At 48.9% G+C, this 11,154-nt stretch overlaps 1 protein-coding gene across 1 annotated transcript; it reads left to right on the top strand.

Annotated features, from left to right (window-relative positions):
• Window positions 1-220: 220 nt before the first annotated feature.
• Triagg1_4744 (uncharacterized protein) lies at window positions 221-1,688 on the top strand (the record flags this gene model as incomplete). Its single annotated transcript, XM_062899181.1, has 2 exons — window positions 221-1,484; window positions 1,534-1,688. The coding sequence occupies 2 exons, from the start codon at window positions 221-223 to the stop codon at window positions 1,686-1,688; spliced, it is 1,419 nt and encodes a 472-aa protein (XP_062756324.1).
• Between the last annotated feature and the right edge of the window lie 9,466 nt (window positions 1,689-11,154).

The following is an 11,154-nucleotide window of genomic DNA, read 5'->3' as shown; positions in this document are numbered from 1 at the left end:
GATGGCATGATTATTCTTGCTTTGGCTTTTGGCAGCAAGAGTTACGCATGCGGGGCTCTGGCGAGTAGATGAATCCTTTCGCGGCGCCTGAGGCATAACGACAGCAAAGAGCGCAGAATTTCGTTTGCGCCGTCACGCCTCACTCTACGATCCGACCATTTGACAGCATCAAAGACTCTATCTTCTCTCTCCCTTGGACGGCGCAGCCCATACAGACAAGATGGCGTTTGACGACGACGATAGCCCGCTGGCGGCGGGACCAGCTCCTGCTGATGGCGAAGGCGGCGCCTCGATCGTGGAGGAAACTCTGGAGGACGATATGCCCGACTACAAGCTGTTTGCATCCGCGTTTTCGAAAAAGGGCGTCTCAAGCCAGACGATTCGGAAAGGCGAGAAAGACTTTGAAACACACGGGACCAGAGCTCAGGATGGAGCTCTGGAGTCGAGTCGCAGGGCGCTGGAGGATGTTTTGAGCTACACAAGGATACATAAAGGCGATGCGTGGGCTAGAGGCTGGTGTTTTCCGGACTTTTGGATGGACGAGACAAACGTTGCGCTTGATTACGAGGGCATGTGGCTTAAAGACCGCGTGGTGGTTATGGAGCACGAGAAGGGAGGCTGGATGAAGGACATTGGGAGAGTGGCCTCTGGAAGCAAAGATCAGCTCGGCGTTGGAAGATTATGGTTGCTACCCGAGGAAGCCATATATCTTGTCGAGAGAGGCACTGTTGACCTATGGTGGCCATACACCGACTTTGAAACCCTCGTGCCCAAGGGAAGCGCTACTAGCGGACCGCCTCGGCCTGGCTTTGGTCCGGACGACTACGACGTTGGACTGCCGTTGAGCCTCGAAGCTGCGTATTCGCTTTTTATCGGCTACGAGGATGAGCAGGGCAAGACAACGCTGCCCAAGTACCAGGTCTACGCCCATTTGAAGCGGGCGGGATTTAACATCCTCCGCGCACCGCCTGAACAACCCAGACGAGAGCCAACGGAGCCTTCGCAGACGCTATGGCAATGGCTCTTTTCCTTTGTCCAATGGGAACCGGGCCAGGGTGGGAAGCATCGACAGCAGCCATTTGGCCCACTTGTCGCGCCGGGACTGTACCGTTCTTATCGACCTATCTACCAGCAACTTGCCCTTGTGCCTCGGCACAAGCCTCTCCCTGTACCGCCGAGCCCATCCAAGCCAGAGGATCCCTTCCGAGTGCACTTCCACGTATGGAAGCCGGGTGCGGGCGGGTTCTCCAAGAAGAATCCTCCGCCCCCAGATTTTCGAATTGCCGTGGCTGACACAGCCGACTCATGTCTTCCAACACTGGAACAGATTGAGACATTGCTAGAATCAACACCGTATGATCCTGCGCCTGAAGCATGGCGGGGAAGCCCCGGGAGGCTGTATCAGCGACTAAAGCATGGGCATAGGAACGTGCTTGTGGCTGTGGTGGACAGAGGATTAGTCAACTTTATGAGATTTGGAGAGGGTGCATTCGGAGAGGAACAGCTGTTTGAAAGATTCGACAATAGAAACAGTGGAAGAGGTGGCAAGAAAGGCGGTCGAGGCGGTGGTCGCGGCCGCGGAAGAGGGAGAGGCCGAGGCAGAGGAGGGCGGTGATGAAACGGTTAATTATCCGGTTGGCGGAACATTGGGAGTTGTGGGAGTTTCACAACGACGGATCTCGACATGATTTTTTCGGAAAGGGGAATGACCATTTGCTTCATATGGTAAACGGTAGTTTTGTGTCCCGCGACAACTCAACTCCGGGGCCTGAACTGTGGGCTTTCTTGATACGGCAGGCTAGAACGCAGCAGCATTCTTTCGAAAGCGAGGGGAGTTGAGTGAGAATCTATGTTTACAAGCAACGGAGCAATGGGTGGGGAGGGTTGAGAGAGTTGGGCCATTAGGGATGGTACACGTCTTTGAGTTGCCATGATTCAAAGAGCAATCCGTAGGATATATTGCAGGGGTGTTCTATTTGCGCATGGATGAGTCTATCAGTGCCGCGAAATGGCGTTCCACAAGGTGCGAGTCATGGGCTATTCACAGAGCAATGAAACGGTCCAGGGCAGTTCGAGTCGTATTCCGGATCGGGCAATTAGTATTACTTATGCTGTATTATTACTAGGTAGCCTAATCGTTGTGCTTGAAGGAAGCGGGCACAGTGTTGATAATGTCGCCATCGCCTTGTTTGCACTCTAGGATGGACAGGAGGGATCCCGCATTTGCCAGACTGGGCAATAAAAGGCGAAGAGTTTGCGTATTATCTCATACGACAAGACAACTTGGAGGGCCAACGGGAAGCTTTTACCACAACCTCGGTCTGAGGCTGATTTCGCACGTCCACCTTTATCGCCGAAACAGTTGCAAACGCCCAACCTGCGGCAAATCAGCCGGGTTTTAAAAGAGGAAGTAAGTGCGAGAGAGATACGAGTTGCGATAACTTTTACTGTATCACTTTTCAATTGCTCTGGTTCTATCTAGCGTTGCCAATGATTACATCCAGATGACACATACAAGACAATCAAAGGCACACGCGCCCCCTTGCAATTGCCCAAAGGGGGAAGGGGAGATGTAGCTGGAATTGCGATAATTAGATCAAAAGCCCCGTAGGTGAATATAGAGTAGACAAAAAAAAACCCCAGATTACACACACCCCCCTCCCCCTCTGGAAACAAAAAGGGCGTGAGACGACCGAGAGAGAGAGAAGAAGGGAAAAGGCGGAGAGATCCACACGTCAGATTGGCGGCCCTGCATGCACTGATTGACTCGGCTTTGGAGAAAGCGAAACACTTACTTGATTTGGGGCCGCTGACATTGAATAGCAGAGCAATGCAATACTAGTTGCTGTGAAAGAAGGCTCGGGGCAGGGTTGATTGGGCGGCGTTTTCTGGATCTTTCAAGGGGGTCGGGTTTTGATGGTTTCGCAAAATGTTCGGAGTTATGGTTTACGAAGTTACATGCGCAGATCCGTGATACGTAGCATGAGACATTGAAGAAAGCCGATGATTAATCCGAAAAAGGCCGGGAGGATGATACAAGTACATATTGTATTGGACAATGTGGCGAGAGGATTGGGTAGTTGCTGAGAACCATGATGGGTAGTAAGTAATATGGAGTAACCGAGATGTGATATTACTGTCATCTGCCTAGTACTATCTCGTACGCTATTCCCACGACGGGATGCACACGGCAACGGGAAATAGGAGTTCCGGGTGCGTGGTCAGGCTGCATTTCTTTGATTCCTCAACAGAAAAGTCCGATAGTCAGACAATCAGCGAGACAGAAAGAGAGGGTTAAAAAAGCCGACGAATTGGTACGGGGTTATGCGGCAATATGTCTTTCCCATCCACAAAATCTCATATCATCAACCTCTTGGCTCCCGTAAGCAAGATTATAGCGACCATTTTAGAGGGGGAGGCCAATGGCGGTTTCAAAGGGCACAACGGTTAGAAAAGAAGAAGAAACATACTATTCATTTAACCCAATTTCAATTTTTTTCTGACGGTCTTTGAGTTTGTGGCATTCTTTGGCGAGCTAAGCCGGGTCAATGGCAACCATGCAATCAATAAAGCGAGCATTATTTTGTCTTTATTTGTTATTCCATCTCCGTCTCCGCTTTACAAGGACACGAGCGGCCGCATTGACATGCCAGGTGTGAGTTTATATCGGGAAAAATTCCCAAATCAGGATACCCAGCAATAGGGAGCTTGCGTCTCGAGTGATGAGACTAAACAAGTGGGAGCCAAAAAAAAAATGGTTACACAGGAAAACAAGCAGAACATGAACCAAAGAGAAACTCATTCGCAACTCGCCAAGCAAAAGGGTACTACCAATCCCCCTCTTTTTTTCACTTTATGAAACATAGAGACAGGGTGCTTTTGCAGCCTTTCGTACTGTGTCTTGAGGGGGTTTCGGGTGTCTTGTAAATCGCGTGCGTCAACTCTGGCAACCCTCAATGCGACGCCGGTCTCAATGGTGGTGTCTGTCTACGTGATTACTACTATTAATCTTGTCCCGTGTGACTTGTGTGCCGTACCAAGCGTTGACCAGCCATTCAGGCAACACCAGCTGTCCGACTACGCCTCTCTGTGGGCTGCATACGATATAGCAGAGTCCAGGATCCAATGGTTGTGGTTTTCAATATCGGCTGTGCCAAACGAGACACACACACGCACTCACACATGCGCAACGCACACGCGCATTAACACATGCACATTAACACATATGCACTGTACGAGTTGCGGTTGCTTCTATCGAATCGCTGCATCTCTCTTCCACTAGTTTACTTTTTATTCCTCCCACGTGTGTGTGAGTACTAGGCATGTAGGTTTACCCGCATCGGTGTATTTATTTCTGGTTTCTTGCTCGCAAAAAGTTGACAATCTGGAATCAAGCGCCAAGAACCTTGGAGAAGCGCCACGACAATGTACCCAGAACGTCGATTCGTGGTAGCAGCCTGCAGAATTACGGAGCAAGGAAACTACCAGGTAACTACCTAACCCAGAGGCTGCGGAACCAAAAGTGCGGTGCAGGCGCTGTATCGAGAGCAACAAGGAACGGCCATTGCAGGCAGGGCCTGGTCAATCTTGCATGTCACTTTACCATGCCGTGCTAGTATGAGTTGGTACATGTTGGCAGGGGGGTCGAGTAAGAAGGTGAACAAAGTCCGTCCGTCCATGAACACACAGCGAAAACATGACTATCCATGGAGCTGAAATGGATTAGGCGAGTTTGCCGAATTACCCTTACCTGATAGGCAATTGCGGGAATATAGGAGAAAAGAGAAACCTCTCTAAGCAAAGAGTAATGATGACTTAAGATGACTTAATCGAAAGAAATACAGTAGTATAGTAGCTAGCAGTGAGTAAAAAAAAATGCCAAAGATGGAATCATTCGGTGGCGCCGGAAGAATTGTGGTCTCTACAATTCGCACCCCCCCTGGGAAAAGCTTCTGTTGGTTCTTCCGAAGAGGGAATATGTACGAACCACAACGGCCAATGTATCCGGTAAATCGTCCCCCTTCCCCGCTTAGAGTAAATAATAAAAATAAAAGCGAAAGACTCTCGGTGGGTCCAGCGGTGTTTTTTCTTATTCGTCTCTTTTTTGTGTTGTTGTTGTTGTCGTTCCCTTGTTGCTTTTTGAGCAATTCCCACATTTGTGTGTTTTGAACGTCGTCTTTTGATCCGAGACAGGCAAATGCTCACAACCTTAACTAGGGGAGGGGGCGCCTCGTGTGTGTTTAGCTGTGCCTAGTGCTGCATTTGGAATTTTATTTGCTTACATTAATTACTCTATTTTCCACAAGACTTTGGTTTGTTCCAGCCCGTTTTTCTCAGTAAAAAACAAGGAGCTAATTTGCGCTAATGCAGATGGGCGATGTACTACAGTAATTGCCCAAATGGGTCATGACGACGGGGCATCTCGCAAAGTAGAATGTACAAGTACTCCATCGGACTTTGCATCACGCCTCGACTCATCTCGACTCAAACGAGATTCCCGACAGCATCGAGCCCATAGGCTACCTAATCAATCGGCTAGGGGGGACTCGCCCCGGCTCTTCGTACGGCCTCTGTCACCGGGAACCACCAACTACCTATCTGGGCAATACGCTCGGCTGCTCTTTGTTTGCCGGACAAAAAAAAAAAAAAAAGAGGCGTAACCCAAAATCCTCCCGTTCGTTCATTACCCTAGAGGCACAACACACAACAGAAATGCGGCCTTTTGCGGCACAAGGCCTGAGTGGCATGTCGCCGGCCCAGTTGCATTGTAATCTGGCCTGATGGGCCTCAACTCTCTCAACCTTGATGTCGGCCCAACGCAGCCACCGCAATCCGGCGCAGAAAGAGGAGACGGTGTATCTGCCCAAAGAAACCCTATCCAAACAATCTTCTTCTCGCCCTGTGATAAGCATCTCCGTAATTAGGTTGCGCTAGTTGAGCGGCACGGTCAGAGGTAAGGTTTTTAGCTGTAAACTTCGATACACACGGGTCTCGCGGTTTCTTTCATGGAGAATGTACAAGTACATAAAAACGCCGGTTGCATGCGAAAACAAATCATATTCAATTCAATGCCAAATGGTGCCAGTGCTAGTACTGCAAGCCGGGGGAGGGCCAGTGGTATGATAGGTAGGTATGATATCCATGGATGACACAGGACGCAAGGCTCTCCTTTGGGCGCCCATTCCTCGCCTTGGCCATATTGTGCAATTGCTGGAGTATCTTTGCTTCAAGTTGACTCAGCATGTCAAATCGCTTGCTTTTTTTGGGGACGGCCTGGTGTCGAAGAACGAAACAGCAAGCAGGGCAAGTAGAAATAAGCATTGGCGGGCTGATGCAAGGAAGCAGAAATACCTACCCCAAGCGCTGGGGTATCTGCTGGGCAAGCTAGTACGACTTGGTGCAAAGTCCTGTCATCATCAATAGTACTAGAGTTGTCCTTTTTATTTTGTCGAGTTTTGCCTAGAACGCAAAGGCCATCACTAATCACAAATCACCTTTTGTGCGTGAATGGGCAAAACAATTACTGTTAGCCCGTTTGCTAGTAGCCAGCTGGTGACCCTCGTACTGTAGCGAGTCAAACCTGGGACGTGCTAAACAAGGCAATTGGATTAGTATGTAATTCCTTCAGCCGACAGAGAACGCACACTCACTCACACAAAACCTCGGGGTTATGGATGGGGGTTGGCCTATCGCGTCAGCGCAGCAGCATGTGTTTGCGGCCACGGGATTGGACGTAAGAAACCCCCTCCCCCGTTTGGAAAATGGAACTTGCTTGATGCCATTCGCAGGGCCCAAAGTTCTCGACCATGTGGTTTTTTTTTGGTTCGACTTCGGGACCGAGGTCTTCGAGTTCCCTTCTCGGGTTATGCGGCTCATTCTAAGCGATTATGATGGATGGTGACGAGCAAGTGGGCACGCAGGATCGAATCCTTTTCATCCTGAAGCCAAGGGCAACTAAAAAAGAGCGGGAAAAAGAACCCCAACCAACAGCCGGAAACTCGAAAGCGGCGTAAACTTGCCGAGAAAAAAAAACAGGTATCTCTCTCTTTCTCTCTCTCTTTTTTTTTCCAGACTGTGTTTTTTTTGTCTTGTTTTCTTTTTGGTGTGTTTTTACGTATTCGGTTATTGGTCTGCGTTGGCAGCGTTTGCCTCCAAAAGGTACCAAGGGGGTTCGCCATGTACTGGATGAGTACCTTGGTATGTAGCAAGCACAAAATCAGGCCTGTGTTAACCGATGTAACCAATGAGAGACAACAGTTACGGAACGGCTAAGTTGACACGGCATGTTTAGGGGAGAGCCGGAGAAACATGGGGTGGCCTTTTTTTTTTTTTTTTTTTGCGTTTTGTCCGTGTCAAGTGTGTATAGGTACTTGCAAGTGCTCAAGGTGCGTGATTGCGTTTGTAAGGGCTTTGCTCTGGTAATCGTTATTTCCCAGTTCATCTTTCTGCGTCGTATTGATTTAGACTCCGGCAAGTATGGATTCCTTTTTTTTGGGTTGCTGACTGCGTGAGTTTTTTGTGTGAGATTTTCCCCTTGCCTGTACTAGGCACACTTGCCGAGGTGGGAAAAAGGGAAAAAAGAGAAGGCCCAAGGAAAATGGGGAGAAGAACGCAAAAAGAAGGGGACTTGTTTGATTAGTGCTTCCAATGAGAGGCACTGAATGACAACAAAGTTTGCATTGCCCAAAATGCTCTTTGAGAAACGGGGAGAACTCTCTTCGCCATATGCAGAGCGTCATCGTGAATTGCCTGTTCTGGACTTTGCAACACGCCCCCCCCCTTGCTTCCAGCTCTCGGAGTTCCAAGCGTGCGTTATACTGTAGGGACCTGTATTTGTAGTTTCCTAGTGGAGATCGCGTTTCCGGGGTCCGAGTGCTCATTCCAACAAAGGGAGGTCCTGGTACTTGTACTACGAGTAAGAGAGAGGCCAAAGTCTATAATATTTTGTGACGTGTTGCTTTGTTGTTTCATTTGTCTTGCTGCCTGGTTGTCTACTAGCAGGACTGGTGAAACGGGCGAGTTATGCAACTGGCAACTTTTTTATTTATTTTGCATTTCAGCTTGGCGATAATCTATCCATTGCATTGCATTGTACGGAGTATTTGATTGAACCATTATATTGTACTTGATTGAATAATTGGTTGATTGGGTGGCCTCCCCCCCTATCTCTCTATTTGCCGACATCTGCTGGGCGGCCTCGTACTCCTTGCCTATCACAGGCAAAGTTCCCTTTTTGTGGATTTAGCAACCTACATGTAACGAGTACCTCCCTCAGGTATGGTGATCCGTCGTATATTGGTATGGATGGGTACTTGTAATGCGGAAGAATAGATTCCAAAACTTGGCGCAACTGAACATCGAACGACGGTCCCTGCGCCCGTGCGCGCTCTTTGGGCAACGGACAACGGAGACGCGGCCAACGTGTGAACTGAGCGTATTTTCTCCGCCAGAATGACAGTTGCGCCGTGCCGGGTTGCACCGCCATTTCGACTGGGCGCGGACTTTTTTTTTAATTTTTTAATTTTTTAATTTTTTTTTTGTTATGGATGATTTGAGTTTTTATTTGGGCCACTCTGCGGATTCTTTTTTTTCTTCTGTTATTTTTGCTCCGTTCCTCGGGGTTTACGCTGGGGTTGTATATTAATCTGCGCTTCCGAAAGGAGAAAGACTTGCGTGCTCACCAACACGCTCTCTTCGCAAAATGTGTACCTCCAGCAATGCTAGCAATGCCACACGAGGTTGGTTGAAGGGAGAAGGGCAAACCAAGAAGCTAATGATACGACGCCGATATTTTTTCTTGCACTTCATTTCCCGCCTTGGCCCTGCACCGAAAAAACACATTCTGCTTCCAATGCCAAGCATCTGCTCCAGTAGGTATCGTTGAACAAAGTACGAGTGCAAGCCCCAAAAGTGCCCAGAACCTCTATGAGTACATGTACCTGGGCGGGTTTTTTTTGATCGTATTTCGCGTTCGTGGACTCGATCCTTCTGAACCACCGTTATCTCCTAGCCTGGGGCGTATTACAAGCTGCGGTGGCTTGAGCCGGGCCCTGGGTGCATTGTAAGGAGCGCCAAATATAATGCGTGCGTATTCAGCAAGAAGCGGGAAATGCACGTCAAATAGTTGCGTCTTTTGCTTGTCGGAGGATTACGATGACAAACGATTAGGTACTAACTGTCGTCGAGTCCCGTTTGCGGGAACATGTGACGAGGCTGCGCCTGGTCCCTGGTCCGAGGGAAGTACTAGGCAGTATCGAGGCAACAGCCAATCAGTCCCCAGCGCGAAATCTCGATTCACCGCAGAGAGAACGAGGGTGCGGCAATATTATGTCGAGTTATTCAATGGCCTTGTCTTGGGGCGCGTCGTATCTGTCATAGCTCGAAAGACGCTCATGCGACGGTGATTGGTGGTTTCGCCGCATGCTATAGGATGCCGTTGTGCCTAGCGGGTGCATATAGTACGAGTAGCATCAATACTGCAATGCATCATTGACCAAGGAGGGGGAACGGATCAATACATCCAATGTGCTTGTAGCGCTTGGCAATCAATAGTAGAAGTAGAGGTAGTACTCGTAGTAGAGACCTCAGCTACAGTAAGTCAGTACGGAGTATGTGCTACTGTACCTTGGTAGAGAGTCTACGGATAGAATCACGGAAACAAGCACAGGAATGTGCGAGCATCGTATCTGCGTGTTGCGTGTCTCTCTTAGTCCTGGCCAGCCTCTCTCTCTCTCTCGTACCGAGTCAAGTCAAGCCAATCCAATCCAATATAGTATCATGCGCCATCCCTTGAGAAGGAACCAAGCAAGACATGACTGTGTCTCTCTCTTGTCTCATTCATTCATCACCCGTTACGACAACTTTGGCACCCCTGCACCCGCCTCCACTCTCGAGTCTAGGGGACCCGTCCAAAGTAGCTCAACTTGTCGCAACTTTGGTCGTCCATCACAATCACACGCCCCCTCCCTCTCGCCGGCTGTCTTTTTCGTGGTCGTTCAGTGCAGCGTCTAGGCGGATCGGGGCTGTAGATGCACTCGCAGAGAGGTCGATGTAGAGGCCTCTGGAGAGTCCCATATTATTGAACCCTTTCCCTTCCGCTAAAACAGGTAATCTCCTCCCTTTTTGCTGCTCCATTTCTCTCCCAGTGCCGTACCGTCCGGCTGTGGCGAAAGTCAAAGTCAATCAGAGATAGTATACGGGAGCAGGTAGATTGAACAGTTGAACAAGGGGACAAAGATAGGTGGCCTTCATTTTGGTTGTTTCCCTTCAAACTCTTTCCCTTTTCCATCTTTATCTCTCTCTTCTTTTTTTTCCAACTTTTTTCTCCTTTTTTTTTTTTTTTTTTTTTTTTTTTTTTTTTTTGGCTTTTGCTCTCTCTCTGTCCCCTCTTCCTCCCTCATCGCCCATCGTTTTCGAGTCATTTCAGAATACGGCGAATTTGTCCGGCCATGTACGAGTACTCGTAAAACAAGCTGTAGAATTAGTTAGCACCAACTCGTATATCGTGCTAGTATCTTTCGGGGTGGCGACCTGATTATTCACTCGTTACGCCCTTGCTGTATTTTAATTTATTTTTATTTTTTTGCTCTCGTTATTTAGCTCCATGTTCGTTTCTTTTGCATCGCACACCCCCCCCTTGTCACCGATTAGACTCAGACTCGCAGCCGATCAGGTCTGTTGGTTTCCGGGACCCGACAATCTCTCTTCAGCCCAGGTCCGGACAGAGGCTACTACGGGATCCTCATAATATCGTTTCGAAATATTCTCCTCCTCTTCTTTTCCTTCTTCTTCTTTTCCTTCTTTTCTTTTTTTTTTCATCCCCCCTAAACCATAACTTTGTAGGCACAGTTTGTCGTCACCAAAACTCCGTCGCCATCACGTACATCTCCCATCTCGACCACGCCCCTGCTTCTTATCTTGATACCCTCTGTGCTTTCCCCAGCTTCCAAGTCTCAGTTTCATTCTCCGTCGGCTAAATCTGTATTGTGGTATTCGGTCTTTACGTCTATCGGACTCTGACGAGACAAAAATATTACCGATCAGCCCTTGGCCTGGGCAGTGCCTTGATAGCATCGTTACTTTATATAATCAGAACCCCAGCCCTTGGCCGCGCGTTATCTCATTCCACATCGCAACTCGAGGATATCGCACGTT

The sequence above is a fragment of the Trichoderma aggressivum genome (genome assembly GCF_033847375.1).
Source record: "Trichoderma aggressivum f. europaeum strain CBS 100526 chromosome Unknown scaffold_015, whole genome shotgun sequence".
Taxonomy (NCBI): Eukaryota; Fungi; Ascomycota; class Sordariomycetes; order Hypocreales; family Hypocreaceae; genus Trichoderma; species Trichoderma aggressivum.
This window is presented reverse-complemented; position numbering and strand designations above follow the sequence as displayed.